General features: G+C 40.6%; 3 protein-coding genes across 3 annotated transcripts; all 3 read right to left on the reverse strand.

Annotated features, from left to right (window-relative positions):
• Window positions 1–2,048: 2,048 nt before the first annotated feature.
• Window positions 2,049–6,158, reverse strand: LOC308373194 (heme-binding protein 2-like; the record flags this gene model as incomplete). Its single annotated transcript, XM_080848610.1, has 5 exons — window positions 2,049–2,223; window positions 3,736–3,907; window positions 4,071–4,197; window positions 4,321–4,445; window positions 6,038–6,158. 5 exons carry the CDS (start codon window positions 6,156–6,158, stop codon window positions 2,049–2,051), a joined length of 720 nt encoding a protein of 239 aa, XP_080704736.1.
• Window positions 6,159–10,624: 4,466 nt separating this feature from the next.
• On the reverse strand, window positions 10,625–11,743 carry LOC308373322 (heme-binding protein 2-like; the record flags this gene model as incomplete). The annotated part of the gene is made up of 4 exons (XM_080848771.1): window positions 10,625–10,799; window positions 11,051–11,216; window positions 11,371–11,497; window positions 11,621–11,743. The coding sequence occupies 4 exons, from the start codon at window positions 11,741–11,743 to the stop codon at window positions 10,625–10,627; spliced, it is 591 nt and encodes a 196-aa protein (XP_080704897.1).
• A 6,951-nt stretch (window positions 11,744–18,694) lies between these two features.
• LOC308373450 (heme-binding protein 2-like) lies at window positions 18,695–19,965 on the reverse strand (the record flags this gene model as incomplete). Its single annotated transcript, XM_080848957.1, has 4 exons — window positions 18,695–18,869; window positions 19,272–19,437; window positions 19,585–19,711; window positions 19,843–19,965. 4 exons carry the CDS (start codon window positions 19,963–19,965, stop codon window positions 18,695–18,697), a joined length of 591 nt encoding a protein of 196 aa, XP_080705083.1.
• Between the last annotated feature and the right edge of the window lie 231 nt (window positions 19,966–20,196).

Consider the following 20,196-nt stretch of genomic DNA (forward strand, 5'->3'; position numbering starts at 1 on the left):
TTGGCGTAGACAGAAAGATAGCCATACAGAAGAGCACCCCATACCCACTTTGAAGTATGGTGGCGGATCTCTGATGTTGTGGGTCTGCTTTTCTTCCGAAGGCCCTGGACATCTTGTTAGGATACATGGTATCATGGACTCCATCAAATACCAGCAGATATTAAATAAAAACCTAACAGCCCCCCTCTAGGAAGCTTAAAATGGGCCGTGGTTGGACCTCCCAGCAGGACAATGATCCGAAGCACACCTCAAAATCAACACAAAAATGGTTCACCGACAGCAGAATAAAGGTTTTGCCATGGCCATCACAGTCCCCAGACCTAAACCCCATAGAAAATCTGTGGAAAGAGCTGGAGCCGAATCTGCAAATGTGTTGACCTCAGAATCTGAAGGATCTGCAGAGATACTGTATGGAGGAATGGTCTCAGGTCTGTCCCATTAGTTCACCAACCTCATCTAGCATTATAGGAGAAGACTTGGAGCTGTTATCTTGGCAAAGGGAGGCTGCTCAAAACATTAAATTAAGGGGTGCCAATAATTGTGGCACACGCCTGTTTAGGAGAATAGTATTTATTTAATGAAAAAAAAATGTTTTCTTTCAATAATTTTATTTCAATGAAAAAGTAAGATTTTTGTGAGTATTTTGAGTGAAAGACCAAGAGGATAAACAGCAAACAAATATTTTTTCATAGCCTGTTTTGGTCACATTCACTAAGGGTGCCAATAATTGCGGAGGGCACTGTATGTATGGATCACTATAACGCTTGAGAGCATATCCTGCGTCAAGATGGTTTTCCACCATTGCCTGATTGCATCACTCAGATAACAGATTTATTATTGGAAGGGATTATAAAATGAACTCGAGTGATGCATATGAAGGAAGAGACTTCTGTCATCCCTGTTGAAGAATACATGAATAGTAATCAGGTATGATAACCAGATGATACGCTACATAACCTGTATCCTGCACCTGGTGATCCTGAGCAATACTATAAAATACAATAATAATAATGAATTAATACAATTAATACTGCAGTCTGTCTGAGGATAGTAGTGCTCTAGTTGTTTCGAACAGGATAGGAAGTGCTTTGAGTAGGAAAGCAATCCACCATTTACAATTAGGCTCCACCTGCTGGTGTAAAGTGGTCTTTGCCTGGTGTAGTCGATCCATTCATTTATACCTGAAATAAATGTTATTCAAAATAACAATAAAAGTTATGTTGATACAGTATTTTTTTCTACTATTAGTAATATAGCAAAAGAAGTTACTGTCAGGGAGAGATAGTGGACACACAGAAGATGGTAAGAGGACCATCAAAGGTAAAGTGAGGGTTAAATAAGAGTAGCATCTCATGACCTCATCAGTTAGTAGAGCAGATTCCATATTAAACTGTTTTTAAGCCAGAATGGAGTCCTCACTGGAGGGAGACATTACATCCGTGCTGGTTGGTCTATGAGCGTCTTTTTGAAAGTCCTTTGTCAAGTCTTTTTTCCAGTTGTTTTACTGATATGTTTTATCTGATCAAGGTCAGCTGTGACCAGACACGTCAGCTCAGTGTCAGTACGTCAGCACACACCTCAATGCTGATGTCTCCTTGGGAACTGATGAGCAAACACACAAAATGATGTGTCGTCTCATCCTCTCCCCATCTCTCTGTTACATGCGTGCTGGTTTGTCTATGAGCGTCTTTCAGTTTCACCAGCAAAAGGCCAATTGATTTATGTTACAAAAAGTGAAATGCTGTTCCAGTAAACGGTACATATCCATATAAAGACATAATTTGAAGGAGATGGGTTTAATTATCCACATCGATGGGATGTGAAGAAACAATGAATTCAACTAGAGAGCTCATTTTAGATTACCTACTGTATGTGGAATGAAAATGCTATGCCATTGTCATTCAAATGGCAACAGGTTTTTGCATGCATGAATAAGCCTCATCTCATTTTTTGTCATCTTTATTTTCTCATCAACTCAACTTTTTACACTTGCTACAATTGTGTTTTTAACTCAAACAAATCTAAACGCAACCCAACCCCAGGGTCAATCAGTCTGCGAAGACCCAGATCTCGTTGTGACGGTTCATCAGTCGCAAGGGGGGGTCGTACCCTGCAGCCACAAATCGGTCTGGCAGGAAGCTCTTCCCTGCGGCCTCAATGGACTTCTTCAGCTTCTCGAGGTTCTCACGGCCAATAGTCTCTGTTGCCACCCCACCAAAACTCCTGAAGGAAAGGGCAAAACAGAGAGGAAGGCAAAGATTAGGTCACAGGGTTGATGATGGAGGTAGTGTGTGCACTGGTGACTGAAAGTCAGGATGGAAATTAATGGACAGAAAGATAAATAGGAGGTAAAGAGACAGGTAGAGGATGGAGGACAGACAGACAGATAGATAGACAGATACACAGATAGAATGGGTGTGAATCTCTCATGAAAGACAATCCGATTGCATCGAAACGCATTGAATCACTTTTTATCAACATGCATTTTTTCTTGTATCACATCGTGCCAAATGTCTCGATACGATACAAGAAAAAAATGCATGTTGATAAAAAGTGATTCAATGCGTTTCGATGCAGTTCATTAGTTGAAAACATTCTGAAAGTTCTTATCATTTGTTCAATGTGCACATTCATTTTACATGGTTGTCAATAAAGAAAGAAAAACTTTCTGTAAGAACATGAACAAACATTTTATTGTGAAATTAAATGTTGAGGTTTGTCTTACATATCAAAATAAAAATAAATTTAAGTAACAGCACACATTGCAGCCAAATAAATAAATAGTTTCGGTATAAAATATGTATTAGAAAAATAAAAATAGTAAAATAAAATATATGTTCTACACCCAAATAAGTTCCTTGTTGAGGGATGATAATACAGAAACGTCCCGCCAGCTCCTTATAAGGGCATGCAACTGAAGCGATGTGTGCACAATCCACAGGCAACACGAAAGCAATTTCAGAATGATCAAATCATGTCAAAGCGGAAAGTGAGCACCGGTCGAGTAAACGTAGACCTAACTTCACCGGTGCAGAGGTGGAGGTACTGTTGCAGAATGTAGATGTGTCCATTCTATTCCACTATGGCTATATCCACGCTGTTGAGTTTAGTGCTTGTTTATTTATTCACTGCCATTTGCCGTGTTCGTAAAGTGCTTGTATTTATTTTAAGACATCACAATGCCTCAGTCTCTACTGCCCTAAATAACTTGCAAATGGCTTCACTTTTAATGCCTTAACCTTCTTTCTTGTAAAAGTCAAAGGACTTCCAAACTCTCGTCTTAAGTTTCGATGGCGCATTGAAATGTGTTTGGTGTGGTCAGGCATTGATTCTTCACTGGCATGTTATGATAAGGGATAGCGGCACACCTGATAGGCTTATGCTATGCGGACTTTGGCCAATGATAGGCTGTCATTGTTCTGACTGATAACAAATGTACCAGGTCAGCAACTGAGTGTTTAGCGTAGCAATTTAACGGAGTGGCAAACGCTTTTTGAATCGGTTCATAACTTTTAAATCTGGGTAACGACCGGATTTTAATACCGATACGGGACTTCACGCATCGATGTAGTCGTATCTTGCAAGCTCAAAACCGATATGCGTATCGGTTATTTTTTTTTACATCCCTAATAAATGTATATATATATATATATATATATATATATAGATAGGGAACATTAAAAGAGAGAGGGATAGGCTAAGAGAGAAAAATGTTTCCTGGGTACAGACTCTTACCTCACGTAGACCGTGGCAGCAGGCATGTCTGTCTCCCTGATGGTGGCATCGTTAGGTTTGGGAAGGTGAGTGCCAACAGGGACTGGCCAGGAAACAGACCCATGATTCTCATCACCATCCCCCTCCCCCTCCACTGACACAATCGAAGGCCATGGCAGGATTACATTTTTCTCTGTGAAAACACATCAAAAGAATAGTCTCAGAACATTCAACTCAGATTTCAGTGCATTTTGGTCACACTTATCACCATGTCATGTCAGTCAGTAGTCCTAAAGGAGATAGTGTGTTAACATATTTTCTTCAATAATAGATGTTATTAAGCAGATGACACATACTTTCCTCATTTGCTCCTTTTGTGTAATAAAAGAGCTTCCAAAGGGCTTTTTTGATTTCCTCCTTGGAAGTGATTGCAACTTCCACAGTGATCCAATGAGAAGCATAATAGAACCGCTCCTCGAAGCCCTTGTTTGAAAACATGAAATACATTCAATTTGTATGCCCGTTTCACAGGTCAAGTTGTTGTTTAAAAGAATGACTCACATGATAAGATGTATTCCACTGGTTATTATTGTAAATGATCTTTACCTCATAGGTGTCAACAACGCTGAACTGGGGACAGTCGTCTCCATGGCAGAACCAGGGAGCCTCCCAGCCTCCCGTCTCTTGGACAGAAACCATGAAGACAGTGAACAGAGCTATGAGTGCCGGTTACGTCATGGTCACACAGGCTCCAGGAACACTGACCAAAAAGGGAACCGAGCTTCGTCTGGAGATGAAAGGAGAGAGAAAATGAAACCCATTTCTCTACAAAACTTTACAGCAACACAGCTTTACTGAACTCACTGCTATATGTGGAATAATGAGAAAATATCAGTTCCCTTAAACTACAGTTATCAAGATGTGATACATAGACAATGATTTGTGTTCCATTTCTTCAATCTTAATCATCATTATATTTATACACTTACTATTTTCGCAGCAAAACACTGCACTGGTTCTTTTGAAGCAAAAAAAAACATGTACTTGAGATGGAATCTTAAAGTTTTGGATGTAAAAGAGCTAATGAATAGAAGGAAATGAGAAACTTACAATACTGTTGATGAAAAACACATGGAACAACTATTCCAGAGAACAAACTTGACAGTGAACTAAAATCCAAAGTTACGAGTGTGAACAAGTGAAGATCTGAGACAAATGTGTGTGCTTCCTGATGCTGCTGTAGCTTGTCTTTCAGGTCAAGTATGGGGAACAGGTCTTCAATCTGCTCTTTACTCCAAAACTCACACAAATGCTGATTGGTGGAGAAACAAGTTTGGTGACTCTCTCTCTCTCTACATCAGATAACACATATTTGTCATCATCCTATGTAAAAAGTCACATATATCTTTTATACTGAAAAACAATATAAACACAAAATGGATAAAAACGTTTCACAATTCATAAAGTGAATGTGAATTCAGTGAATGCATTATGAAGTAAACTATGAACTCAACTATGGCTACAAACATAAATTACTGCACACAATGAGATAAATTGGCTTTTTATGAGCATGGAGAAATTAGGATATTTTATTTCAGTTTATGAAATATGACCATTATTGATATAGGCTTTTATAAGATCAACAAACTGAGTTAAACACACGATGTTCCCACTAACTACTCAGGCTATTCACAATATGCTTTGAAAAAAATACAAGAATATACATCAAAATATAAAGATCAATTAGCTACCTGGCTTCAGTGGCAACAGGATTGTTTGCCAGGCGAGTTTGTTGGCTGTTTAAGGTGTAGTTATTTTATATTTTAATAGCCAGTTTTCCCAGCCACAAACTATGAGAAATGTGTCACAGGATGAATTTGTCGGGAGTTAGACCCAGCTGTTGCCCATACCAGTAATTGCCTTTGGTAGGGAGCTGTACCCGGCTGTTGCTAATACCAGTGATTGGAAGAGCTGTACACTGTGTTTGGTGTGCGCGGGCGGTGGAGTTTGGTGCAGGTCGTCACTCTGTCCAGCCAACTACTATTGTCTCTTGCTAACTGCTAAGCGAAAGAATAGAGGTTCTCCCTGTACGTGTCCTGTCTGTGTGTGTCGGCTGGTTCCACGGAGAAGGGCGGCGGCTGCTTTCCCGGTTCGTGATCGGGACGAGGTAGCAGTCACAGGGGGGGAGATCGGTGACTACGAGGTTATACACCGCACAATTGGAGTTAAGCTCCAACCAGTAAGGAACGTGTCCCATTCCTACTCTCCTGGTGCCTAGCCTCTCTTTTGCCTCTTGTCGTTATAAGAACTGAAGGCGTCGTACTCTTCAGGTTTCTCTGCTGTGCTGTCCACCAGGTGTCCTCCTGCCGGTTTCCTTTTGCCCTGGTCGCTGACGCAGAGCAGTGGATGACGTCACTAGGACCCATATCGGAGGGAAGCAGCATCGCGGTAAACAACTAATGAACATTTTTTTTTTTTAACTTTCATGTTTTCTGTCTTGTGTGTGTTTGTCCCCCCCCCCCCCCCCTTTATTTCCATAGCCATTGGGGGATCCCAAGTTAAGGGGGTGCTGGTTGGGCTAGGTTCAAGGGTGGGTTCCCTCTAGTTAAATTGGTTGCAGTGCCCTAGTAAATTATATTTTACACAAAAAGTAAGGAAATTTGTGTTTGGTAGATTATTTCTTTGTTGTAACAATGCTTCTTGGCAATACATCTTGTACAGTTGGAAAGCCTGTTTATTTACCTTTTTAAATGGTGCCACATTTGTTAGGAACATGCATTTGGGGGGATGAGCAGCAGAGCTGAGTATGTGGGTTGCGCTCATGAAAAATGTGACATCTTAAAATGTTTATTATCAACTTGTGGACGGGGACCCGGCTCTCAAGCAGAATAGGAAACACACACAATTTGTTTTCAGTGGAATGGTACTATTGGGCCATGAGGCCTGTTGGTATGACACAGCCCCCGGGCAGCAAAACCCCTCAAGGACAAACGATACATTGAAATATTGTTCTGTGGGAGGGAAGGAAATGGCTGAGCTCACTTTGACCACCTTCTCTCTCAACTGTGGAATGTTACAGGGCAGAACAAATAGATTCCAATAGAAAGAGTGTTTAGCCAAGAATAACATAGAAAACTCTCTCATGTGAAGTTTTGTCTACTCAAAAAGTCCAGTACACAGTCGTTGATTATAGTACTGTAATGAGGCAGATTCCAGACAGAACTAAAGTATTATGATTCCTATGTATGACTTATGACTAGTCATACATTTGTTTTATTTTATGTTGCTTAGAATTAGAAGTATGGTTAAGTAGCTATATGTGTGTCCCTGAATGGGCCATTTCTATCTGTGTGCCTTTGTGTTTCTCAGTGATGGGGATTAGGGTGTTTTGGTTATGTCGCGAAGGCCATTGGGTCATTCTATCGCTTGAGAGCGTATGGTATCTAGACCCAGGGTGGCCCACGTGATCCGAGCTCTGAGATTAACATCCCTCCTCTCCTGTCAGACCTAGGTTTCTTAAACTGAGCTCTGATATTAACACCCGCCTCTCCTGTCAGACCTATGATACTTAAAGTGAGCTTTGAGATTAAGATCCCTCCTCTCCTGTCAGACCAAGGATACTTAAACTGAGCTCTAAAATTAACACCCTCCTCTTCTGTCAGACCTAGGATACTTAAACTAAGACTTTCTCTGTTCTAATCAAAGAAACTGGTGAATGGTTAAGTGAAGCCAAGCTCTCTCTCTCCCGTGATGCGCCTCATTGTAAATAAAACCTTGTCCCCGATTTTTCCACCATTGCCTGATTGAGGTCTCTATCCTAGAAATACTATCAGTACACAGATGTATTATTGGAAGGTATTATAAAATGAACTAGAGTGAAGCACTGGAAGGAAGAGATTTTTTCTGTCATCCCTGTTGAAGAATACATGAATAGTAGTTAGGTATGATAAGCTACATATAAACTGCATCCTGCACCTGGGGATCCTGAGCAACACTATAAAATACAATGAATACTAATTAATGATGAAAATAATACAAATAATGAACCATCAGATTTATATAGCGCTTTTCAAAGTTCTAAAAGACGCTTATGAATAATTAATGAATACTACTTTATACTGCAGTGTGTCTGAGCCTAGTAGTGAACCAGTTGTTTCGACTGGACAGGAAGTGCTTTGAGGAGGAAAGAAATCCACCATTTACTAAGGCTCCATCTGCTGGTGTAAAGTGGTCTATGCCTGGTGTAGTCGATCCATTCATTAGGTTATACCTCAAAGAAGTGTTATTCAAAATAACATGACAATTATATCATTTTGACTACAGTCGTGGCCAAAGGTTTTGAGAATGACACAAATATGCATTTTCACAAAGTTTGCTGCTTCACTGTCTTTAGATATTTTTGTCAGATGTTACTATGGAAGATTAAAGTATAATTACAAACATTTAATAAGTGTCACTGGCTTTTATTGGCAATTACATGAAGTTATGAATCATGTTTAGGAGACGGACCTGGCGCTTGCTGGACCAAAACACCCTCCGAGAGCCACTTCTCCCAACCATCCATTAACAGTTTGGTGATGAACAATGCCTTTCCCAGCATTACGGAGCACCTTGCCATAAGGCAAAAGTGATAACTAAGTGGCTCGGGGAACAAAACATTGATATTTTGGGTCCATTGGCTAGCAAACTCCCCAGACCTTAATACCATTGAGAACTTGTGGTCAATCCTCAAGAGGCGGGTAGACAAACAAAACCAAACTATTTCTGACAAACAAGCATTGATTATGCAAGAATGGGCCGCCATCAGTCAGGATGTGGCCCAGAAGTTAATTGACAGCATGCCAGGCAGATTGCAGAGGTCTTGAAAAAGAAGGGTAAAAACTGCACATATTGACTTTTTGCATTAACTTCATGTTATTGCCAATAAAAGCCAGTGACACTTATTAAATGTTTGTAATTATACTTCAGCCTTCCATAGTAACATCTGACAAAAATATCTAAAACACTGAAGCAGCAAACTTTGTTAAAATGCATATTTGTGTCATTCTCAAAACTCTTTGGCCACGACTGTACCGCCTACAGTCCATTTAAAAATACATCCAATGGGTAGTATAGCAAAAGAAGTTGCGTGCAGGGAGAGATAGTGGACACACTGAAGATGGTAGGAGGACCATCAAAGGTGAAGTGAGGGGGTTAAAAAACAGTAGCCTCTCAATGGCCTCATCAGTAAGCAGAGCAGATTCCATATATAACAGTTTTTAAGCCAGAAAGGAGTCCTCACTGGAGGGAGACGCATCACAATCCATTAAGAGCTGTAATCTTTGTCCAGTCTTTTTTTCAGTTGTTTTACCAATACACTGTATCTGATCAAGGTCAGCTGTGATCTGACGGCTCAGTGTCAGTACGTCAGCACACACCTCAATGCTGATGTCTCCTAGGGAACTGATGAGCAAACACACAAAATGGTGTGTCGTCCTCTCCTGAGCTCTGTGTTACAGGTGTGCTGGTTTGTCTATGAGCATCTGAGCAAAAGGCCAATTGATTTAAGTAACAAAAGGTGAACAGTTGTTAAAGCAAATGGTATATAAATATAAAAGCTTAAAGACATAATTTGAAGGAGATGTGTTTTATTATCCACATCGATGGGATGTGAAGAAACAATGGGTCTCTCTGTCTCGAATATTTTCTCAAGTTTCTTCTGAAATGTTTCTTCCGGGCTTCGGAAAAACAACGTAAGAAAAAGACCTCCACCAAATTCATGAACGCTTGAAAATGTGTTCATAAGCAGCAGAAATCTTCTCAGCTGTGCAGCGCCGGAATAGTTTTCTTAAATTGGTGCGCGTTCTCGTGAAAGTGAATTTGCATACGTACACGCCCCGCCAGCTCCTTAATAGTGAAAGCTGAAAGCGAGCCAGTCGAGTAAACGCAGATCTAACTAAGGTGGAGGTGCTTTTGCAGGATGTAGATGTGTCCATTCTATTCCACTATAGCTATATCAACGCGATTGAGTTAACATTTGCAATGTTCATGTACATTTACATTTAGTGAGAGAACAGTCAAGCTACCAGCAATAGAGACCTAGTGTAACAATAAATACTAATAAATACTTACATAAGAAATAGAAAAATGAGGTAGAAAAGAAAAAAGTGCAGGAATGCAACTGCTGTAAGTGCAAGTAAAGCACTTGTGCCAGTTAGGAAGGGAGGTGCTCTCTGAAGAGTTGGGTCTTTAAAAGCTCCTAAAAGTAGGGAGGGATGCGCCTGCTCTGGTAGTGCTTGCTAGGCAGTTCGCTTCACCAACGTGGATCTACAAATGAGAATGGATTAGCGTCCTGGTGTCCTTTTATTTATTTTATCACGATGCCTTGTAGACTCATGACTATAAAATGTGAAGCGTAATTGTTAATGATACAAATATTCTCGTATTTATTATTATTATAATTATTTTAATCCTAGGATGTCTGTTGAGTTGACGTGAACGCAATCACAAATGGTTTCTCACAAATTCAGCTCTTAAATGGGATTCCTCAGAAAACCACAAGATGGCGCACGACTGCTATTCCACGTTCTGAAAGTCTTCTGAATTTCAGAAGAAATCCCAGATCAGAAAACTTTAATGAATGCCAAATATTTTCCTAAATCCAAGAGAGGAGTTCAGAAGACAATCCTTCTTAAATTCTTCTCGACTGCGTTTGAGAATGAATTCAACTAAGGTCATCTAAAATTAGCTCATGTGGAATGACAATGCTATGCCATTGTAATTGAAATGGAAACAGGTTTTTGCATAAGCATTTGCATCTTTAATGTTTCTTTTGGTTTTCTTTATTTTCCCATCAACTCAACTTTTTACACCTGCTAAAATTGTGTTTCTCACTCAAACAATTCTAAACGCAACCCAACCCCAGGGTCACTTAGTCTGCGAAGACCCAGATCTCGTTGTGTCGGTAAAACAGTCGCAAGGGGGTGTCGTATCCTGCAACCACAAATCTGTCCGGCACGAAGCTCTTCCCCGCGGCCTCAATGGACTCCTTCAGCTTCTCGAGGTTCTCACGGCCATTAGTCTCTGATGCCCACCCACCAAAACTCCTGATGAAGAAAAGGGTAAAACAGAGAGAAAGGCAAAGATGAGGTCACAGTGTTGAGGATAGAGGTAGTAGCACTGGTGACTGTGAAAGTCAGGATGGAAATGAATAAACAGAAAGATAAATAGGAGGTAAAGAGACAGAACGAAAGACAGGCAGGAAGGCAGGCAGGCAGGCAGGCAGGCAGGCAGACAATAAAAGAAGGCAGAGGGAGGGGCAGAGAGAGAATAATGTTTCCTGTGTAAAGACTCTTACCTGACATAGACCGTTACAGGGGGCATGTCTGTCTCCCTGATGGTGGCATCGTCAGGTTTGGGAAGGTGAGTTCCAACTGGGACAGACCAGGAAACAGACCCATGTTTCTCATCACCATCCCCCTCCACTGAGACAAACGAAGGCCATGGCAGGTTTATATTTTCCTCTGTGCAAACACAGCAAGAGAATAGTCTCAGAACATTAAACTCCGATTTCAGAGCATTTTGGTCACATTCATCACCATGCCTTGTCAGTGAGGTGAGAAAGTGTGTTCATATATTTTCTTCAATAACAGATGTTATTAGGCAGATGACACATACTTTCCTCATTCTCTCCTTCCGTGTAAGACAAGAGCTTCCAAAGGGCTTTCATGACATCCTCCTTTGAAGTGGTCGCAACATCCACAGTGATCCAATGAGAAGCATTATAGAACCGCTCCTCGAAGCCCTTGTTCTAAAATATGAAATACATTCCATTTTTATTCTAGTTTCAAGTTGTTGTTTGAAAAGAATGACTAACACGATAAGATGTCTTCCACTGGTTATTATTGTAAATGTGAAAGATCTTTACCTCATAGCGGTGAACAACGCTGAACTGAGGACAGTCTTCTCCATGGCAGAACCAGGGAGCCTTCCACCCTTGGACAGAAACCATGAAGAGTGTGAACAGAGCTATGAGCCTCTGGAACGTCATGGTCACACAGGCTCCAGGAACACTGTCCAAAGAAGGCACTGAGCTCCGTCTGGAGATGAAGGGAGAGGGAAAATGAAACCTATTTCTCTATAATCTATTAACACAGCTATACTGAACTCACTGTTACATTTGGAATCATGACAACATACCAGAGTTCCCTTAAACTACAGTTATCAAGATGTGATGAATAGACAATGATTTTTGTTCCATTTCTTCAATCCTCATCATCATTCTATATATATATATATGCCTACTGTTTTTGCAGCAAAACAAAGTACTGGTTCTCTTGAAAAAAAACATGTACTTGAGATGAGATCTTTAAGTTCTGGATGAAAATGAGCTAATAAACAGGAAAACAAATTCAAATTAAAAACTCACGTATAACTACTCTTGACAGTGAAATCAAATCTAAAGTTACGTGTGTTAACAAGTTTGAAGGAAAATGTATCCTTTTACCTGTGTGTGTTTCCTGATGTTGCTACAGCTGGTCTTTCAGGCTGACTGGGAACAGATCTTCACTCTGCTCCTCTTTTCAGAAAAGGGCAAAACCGAGAGGAAGGTCACGATGAGGTCACAGTGTTGAGGATAGAGGTAGTGTGTGCACTGGTGACTGTGAAAGTCAGGATGGGAATGAATAGACAGAAAGATAAATAGGAGGTAAAGAGACAGGTAAAGGACAGAGAGAGAGAGCAAGAGAGAGAGAGAGAGAGCAAATGAGAGAGAGAAGGGGGACAGACAGACAGAAAGCATAAAAGACAGAGGGAGGTGCAGAGAGAAAAAAATGTGTTCTGGGTGAAGACTCTACCTGACATAGACCGTGGCAGCGGGCATTGTTATGACAGTGTTTACGGCATGCCCGTATTTTGATAGCATGCCTGTATTTTAATGTAACGGATGATGTGTTTTTTTGGTCAGTGTGTCCACTGGAATACGTTTCAGTAAACAGTTGAACTTATGAGGCTCCCGTGTTTCGCGTAGTGTTTGCACACATAACAGGCATGTCTATCACCCTGGTAGTGGCATCGTTAGGTTTGGGAAGGTGAGTGACAACAAACGAAGGCCATGGCAGGTTGACATTTTTCTCTGTGCAAACAACAGCAACAGTCTCTTGACATTCAGCTCAGATTTCAGAGCCTTTTGGTCACACTTATCACCATGCCATGTCAGTGAGTGAACTTAACCCTCCTACTATGTTTGGGGTCAATTTGACCCCATTCAATGTTTAACATCTCTAAATAAATGATTGACATCATTTTTTGCTTTATATTTAATGACTTTTCCTAATTTAATGGGGACAAAACACAAAATGAACATGATATGTTTTCAATGTTTCAATGGGTGTAAATTTGACACCAGGCTGTTTTAATTGTATAAAATATATAAGAAATATCACATTGTTACTATTCTTGATAACACGTCGTTTTTTTTATTCCAAATGTTATAGATAACAATATGTACTTAGAAATACTATGAAACGATAAAAACACCAGAAGAATATCTCTTTTCAATTTAAGGTGAATCAGTGAGATTTTATGGTGATCTGCATATTTCTCCAGTCCCGTAACATGTTTTCTAGATGTATATGAGGGAGGGTGGGGGTATTGTTTATTTAAAGGGCTATTTAGGTAGTCAACAAACCTAAAGTACTTGACACATACACTTTGGTAAAAAAAAAAAAAATTCGGAGGTTTAAATTGCTGGGGTCAAATTGACACCAAGGATAAAAGATGTTAATAAAGTTGAAGGTAATAGGAGGGATAAGGAGTTAGTGTGTTCACATCTTTTCTTCAATAACAGAGTCGCTCCTTTCGTGTAATCATGGAGCTTCCAAAGAGCTTTTTGGACTTCTTCCTTTCTAGGGATCGCAACATCCACAGTGATCCATGGGAAGCTTTATATTCGCGAAAGTTTGATTCACTAAAGTTGCCTGAGAGAAACGTCCATCACAGGAATCAAACAGGTAGACTCTACTAGTAGGCTAGTATCTGCCGTAGAGTCTGCAGTATCGAACGTATTGAAAATAGGGCCAAGTGATAACGAGGTGTGACTTTTTCCACTACAATGTTTTTGGGATGCAAATATATCACTCTTTTGAACACATAATGTTTTGGGAAGAGAAACTTTTTATTTTGCTGGGTCTAGCAAACCTGCCGGACTACTTTCGGTTTGACCAAAACTGGACGAGAACTCTGCTCACAAGACGCTGTCGGAGCTAAGGTCTTGTCTGCGAACGGGTACAATTCGCATGTGCGAGAGTCGCCATTCGCTTCACGCGAATCAGGCACAATTCGCTTCACGCGAATCAGGCCCAATTCGAGTGGGCGAGAGTCGCCACTTTGTGAATGAAGCGCGCTTCACTTAGGACGCGAACTATAAAGACGACAACTCATTCAAAGACAAAACAAATAGCTACACGTAACCTATAAACGTTGTTGAGACTTTTATTAAAGATCTTACTCATTCTCGTGGTCGGTAACAACAACAATAACAAAAAAGAGACAAATAGCCACACGGTCCAGCAATGTAATTTATTACGTTCTACGAATCCAACTGATACAAACATGTAGCCTACTGTTCGGGTAATAATCTACAGCAACTCTTGACTTCTATTGAAAGAGATTTAGAAATCCTCAAAACCTGGTTTGATGTTAATAGATTGTCACTCAATAGAAAAATAAAAAACTAATTCATGGTCTTTGGAAATCGAAAAGGAAATAGGTAAGGACATTCAATTAAAAATAAGTGATGCTGAACGAGTGACCGAGATAACATTTCTAGGAGTGGTCATTGACCATAAATTAACATGGAAACCACATGTTTATTATATCAAAGGAAAGATCTCTAAGATGATAGCAATTTTATACAAATCAAGATGCATGTTAAACTAAAAGGCCTTACATATTATTTACTGTTCACTTATACTTCCCTACATATCATATTGTGTGGAAGTCTGAATGAAATCATTATTTTACAAAAACGAGCCATAAGGATAATAAATAAGGTTGATTATTATGCACCCACTAACCCATTGTTTATGAAATCATTTGTAATGCAATTTAATGATCTGGTATATTATAAAATAATGCAAATAATGTATCGAGCTAAATCAAACCAACTCCCAGTCAGCATACAAAGGTTTTTCTCATTTCAAGAGACAAAATATAATCTCAGAGATGTCTGTAAATTTAGTGTACCAAATGCCAAAAAATTAATTAAAAGGAGATGTATATCTGTTGTTGGAATTTCATTATGGAATGATGCTAACATAATCTTAAGAAAGTGTAAGACATTTTTTGTTTTCAAAGGGATGGTAGCTAAAGCAATTTTTGAGGGCTACAAGTGTCCATAATGTATGCAGGATTTTGTGCTGTTTATTTGGGATCTTGCTTCATTGCTCTTCTTGTGACTAACTTTTTGGAGGCAATTCTTTTGTTTGTTTTTTTATTTCCATTACATGTATTACTTGTAAAAAATAAAATAAAAATGCATATGTTGATGGGTAGCTTAAATTGGTCAAACAGGACAGGCTTAAATACAAGCATTATGCTTCAGCTTGTGCCTTTTCAGTCACTTTGAATGTATTATTATTTGTGTTGAACTTGTTTGTTGTTACTGTGTGTGACTGAATAAAAACATAATCAATATCAACTTACATTACCACTGCACACTCACAACCTTACAGATAATGTATTGTATAGCGTTTGTATTCAGTATGATATGACAGCGCAAGATATATGGGGTATGAGTAGTTGTAACATCGGCAGCAATAGTTGGTCATTAGCGCAGATATGATACAGGTACAAGTCAAGTCAACTCTTTTATTGTCAGATACACAGAACAACAGAGTTGGACTGGGCACTGAAATGCTTAAGACAGGACACCATACCACACTACCATAGATACTAAACATAAATACACATATTAAACAGATAAACAACCTACATGAGCTAAACTGAACATGAGCTGGACTGAGAAAGTAGTGCAAACAGCAGTAAAAGTGAGCCAGTGAAGAGTAAAGTGGCAAGTGTAAAGTGAGGAGTGCATTATTGTTCATTTAGGAGCCTGATGGCCTTAGGGTAGAATCCGTTCTCCAGTCTGCGGGTGCGAAACCGGACACTTCGGAACCGCCTACCAGAAGGCAGCAGGGTGAACAGTCTGAAGGATGGGTGATGACAGTCTTTTAGGATCCTGCCAGCTCTTCGGAGGCATCTTTTAAGGTAGATGTCCTGAAGGGATGGGAGTTCCCTGCCGATGATGAACTCAACGGATTTGACCACACTGCGTAGGGCCTTACGGTCCATGGCTGTGCAGCTTCCAAACCACACTGAGATGCTAACAGTCAAGATGCTTTCTATAGTGCATCTATAGAAGTTGGTGAGGATGTCTGGATTAATGCCAAACTTCCTGAGTCTCCTCAGGAAGAAGAGGCGTTTTCGGGCAGCTTTGACCACCTTGTCAGTGTGGGCAGACCAGGTGAAATCATTGCTGATGTTGATATGATATAAGTACAATGCAACGGAATCTAACCAAAGGAACCATAGCAGAAGAGTGCAGAGTATTCTGCATAGTGGTAATATAAAAATAAATAGATGGGATGTATACAGTATGATATGACAGTACAAGATATATGGGGTATGAGCAGTATTAACATTGGCAGCAATAGTTGGTCATTAGTGCAGATATGATACAAGTACAGGTGAAGGTAGCAATAGAGGTTATGAATGAGGTAAGACATGATAAGATATATAAGTACAATGAATATGAGGTAAGAGTCATGAGGCATGATATGACATAAATAGATATGAATACACTATAAAATGTTAAGTGGCTGAACAAAAAAAATACCAATTCAACACCCACAAGCTAGTTTACACAGCACCAGGTTACAACCATCAAGGCGGCTCCTGGCCTATTGTTTAGGTTGATGGGCCATCAGACCTGGTTCCTGGCTTTTTTGTGTCTTGGAACCAGAGCTCTTACACTCTGATTGTTTGTTTTTGAAATAAATGACATGAAATGACATTGCTTGAACGTGTAGCTATTTGTCTCTGTTTTGTTACCGACTTTCAACCACGAGAATGAGTCAAATCTTTAATACGAGTCTCAACAACGTTTATAGGCTACGTGTAGCTATTTGTTTTGTCTTTGTGAGTCAACAACGTATATGTCTCATATGCGCCCGTCTCTGTGCAATTCAGATCGCGTGTCTTTGTGAGAATTGTCAAAAACGTAGCCTATACTGTATGTGTCATATGCGCCATACTGTATGTCTCATATGCGCCCAAAGTGTCGACTCTCGCCCACTCGAATTGTGCCTGATTCACGTGAAGCGAATGGCGACTCTCGCACATGCGAATTGTACCAATTCTGAAGCGAATGGCGACTCTCGCACATGCGAATTGTACCAATTCCCAGCTTTGGCCTTACCTGGCTGTCGGGGGTAAGTGATGCATGATTGCATGACACTGGTGACGGAGAAGCTATTCAGATTCATGTCTTAAAAACCGAACTATCCCTTTAAGCAGGCACTGCCCCTCGACGATCGCGAGGAACACTGCCTCTTCGTGGTTGCGTTGTCTCCCAGTCCGCTGGTCACAAGATAAACTGTCAAGCAGAAACACTTATTAGTTATTTGTCGCCATGACGCACACACCATACCCCTTATGCAAGGGTTACGTGGTGGAACTAGAACTTCCCTTCAAGGGATAGGTTACTTATCGAGCGTTGATCATGGGTTCTCTGCTTCCTCCTTGTCTTCTCGTAGTTGCGCCGATGCACTCCCGCAGGTGTAGTTCCCGTGTATATCCAGGGTGAGGCCGGTGACACTTTACTCGTCTTCCGTCTCTCTGCCTTCAACCGAGCCTGCCTCGCATTGATGCATCCCCACCTTAAGCAGCATTCGCCAGCTGGAGACAATCCATTCACTGGCCAACGCCAGCAAGATTTCCCTTAACAGGTGTCCATGATCAATGTCAATTCACGTGCCATCATACCACCAGCACCCAATCATTGTTAATGACATCACGCACAACACATAGCATTTGCACGTTATTTTCAGTTCACCAATATACATGTGAAAACCCACAATGACACTGTAAAGTGACAAATACATTCCATTTGTATGCCAAATTGTATGCCAGTTGTTTGAAAAGAATGACTCATAATACTGTGTTCTCCCGTCATGCAAATGGGCTGGATTATGACTCTTTGGATTATGACTCTTTGACATTTGCCAATGAGCTAGGTCAGCATGTGACACTTATTCATATCACACAACAGAGCCTGATAGGGACCATCTTATCTTACATCTATAGTGTCTAACGTTCTCCTAGTCCCCTGCTACTGGTATCTATGTAGAGAATGTAGTATAACTCGATATGTTACAAAAAACAGAAGGTGTGTATGTGCACGTGTGGCTGTGTGTTTGAGTGTGTGTGTGTGTGTGTGTGTGTGTGTGTGTGTGTGTGTGCGTGTGTGCAAGTGTGTGTGTGCATGTGTGTGTGTGTGTTCCCCATTTTTAGGTTCTCTTGTAGCATTTGCTAAATTGGCCTTTGAATTTAGATGAACTCAAACACACACACAAACACACACAAACACACACACACACACACACACACACACACAGACACACACACACACACACACAGTACATTATACATAAAAGCATAAAGACATAATTTGAAGGAAATGTGTTTTATTATCCACATTGATGGGATGTGAAGAAACAATGAATTCAACGAGAAAGCATATTTTTGATTACCTATGTGGAATTACAATGCTATGCCATTGTAATTGAAATGGAAACAGGTTTTTGCATGCATGAATAAGCTTCTAAAAATCATTAATGTTTTTTTGGTTTTCTTTATTTTCCTGTTAACTCCACTTTTTACACCTGCTACAATTGTGTTTCTCACTCAATAAAATCTAAACGCAACTCAAACCCAGGGTCACTTAGTCTGCGAAGACCCAGATCTCGTTGTGTCGGTCGATTAGTCGCAAGGGGGGGTCGTACCCTGCAGCCACAAATCTGTCCGGCACGAAGCTCTTCCCCGCGGCCTCAATGGACTCCTTCAGCTTCTCGAGGTTCTCACGGCCATTAGTCTCTGTTGCCACCCCACCAAAGCTCCTGAAGGAAAGGGCAAAACAGAGGAGAAGGCAAAGTTTAGGTCACAGGGTTGATGATTGAGGCAGTGTGTGCACTGGTGACTGAAAGTCAGGATGGAAATGAATAGACAGAAAGATAAATAGGACGTAAAGAGACAGGTAAAGGAGAGAGAGAGCAAGAGCAAATAAGAGAGAGAGCAAGATAGATAGAGAATGGGAACAGAGAGAGAGACGGACGGACGGACGGACGGACGGACGGACGGACGGACGGACTGACAGACAGACAGACAGACAGACAGACAGACAGACAGACAGACAGACAGACAGACAGACAGACAGACAGACAGACAGACAGACAGACAGACAAAAAAAGACAGAGGGAGGGGCAGAGAGAGAAATATGTTTCCTGTGTAAAGACTCTTACCTGACATAGACCGTTGCAGCGGGCATGTCTGTCTCCCTGATGGTGGCATCGTTAGGTTTGGGAAGGTGAGTACCAACAGGGACAGACCAGGAAACAGACCCATGATTCTTATCACCATCCCCCTCCACTGAGACAAATGAAGGCCATGGCAGGTTTACGTGTTCGTCTGTGCAAAGACAGCAAGAAAACAGAACATTCAACTCCGATTTCAGAGCATTTTGGTCACATGGATCGCCATGACATGACAGTGAGGGAGAAAGTGTGTTCATATCTTTTCTTCAATAATAGATATTATTAAGCAGATGATACATACTTTCATTATTCGCTCCTTTTGTGTAAGAAAAGAGCTTCCAAAGGGCTTTTACGACTTCCTTCTCTGTAGTGATGGCAACATCCACAGTGATCCAATGAGAAGCCTTATAGAAACGCTCCTCAAAGCCCTCGTTTTGAAAATAAGAAATACATTCCATTTTTATGCCGGTTTCACAGGTCAAGTTGTTGTTTGAAAAGAATGACTCACACGATAAGATTTCTTCCACTGGTTATTATTGTAAATGTGAATGATCTTTACCTCATAGGTGTGAACAACGGTGAACTGGGGACAGTCTTCTCCATGGCAGAACCAGGGAGCCTCCCACCCTCGGACAGAAACCATGAAGAGAGGGAACAGAGCTATGAGCCTCTGGAACGTCATGGTCACACAGGCTCCAGGAACACTGTCCAAACAAGGCACTGAGCTTCGTCTGGAGATGAAGGGAGAGCGAAAATGAAACCTATTTCTCTATAATCCTTTGCAGCAACACAACTTTACTGAACTCACTGCTACATGTGGAATCATGAGAAAATATCAGTTCCCTTAAACAGTTATCAAGATGTGAAGAATAGACAATGATTTGTGTTTCTTCAATTTTCATCATCTTCATTC

Source organism: Sprattus sprattus (assembly GCF_963457725.1).
Source record: "Sprattus sprattus genome assembly, chromosome: 12".
Classification (NCBI taxonomy): domain Eukaryota; kingdom Metazoa; phylum Chordata; class Actinopteri; order Clupeiformes; family Clupeidae; genus Sprattus; species Sprattus sprattus.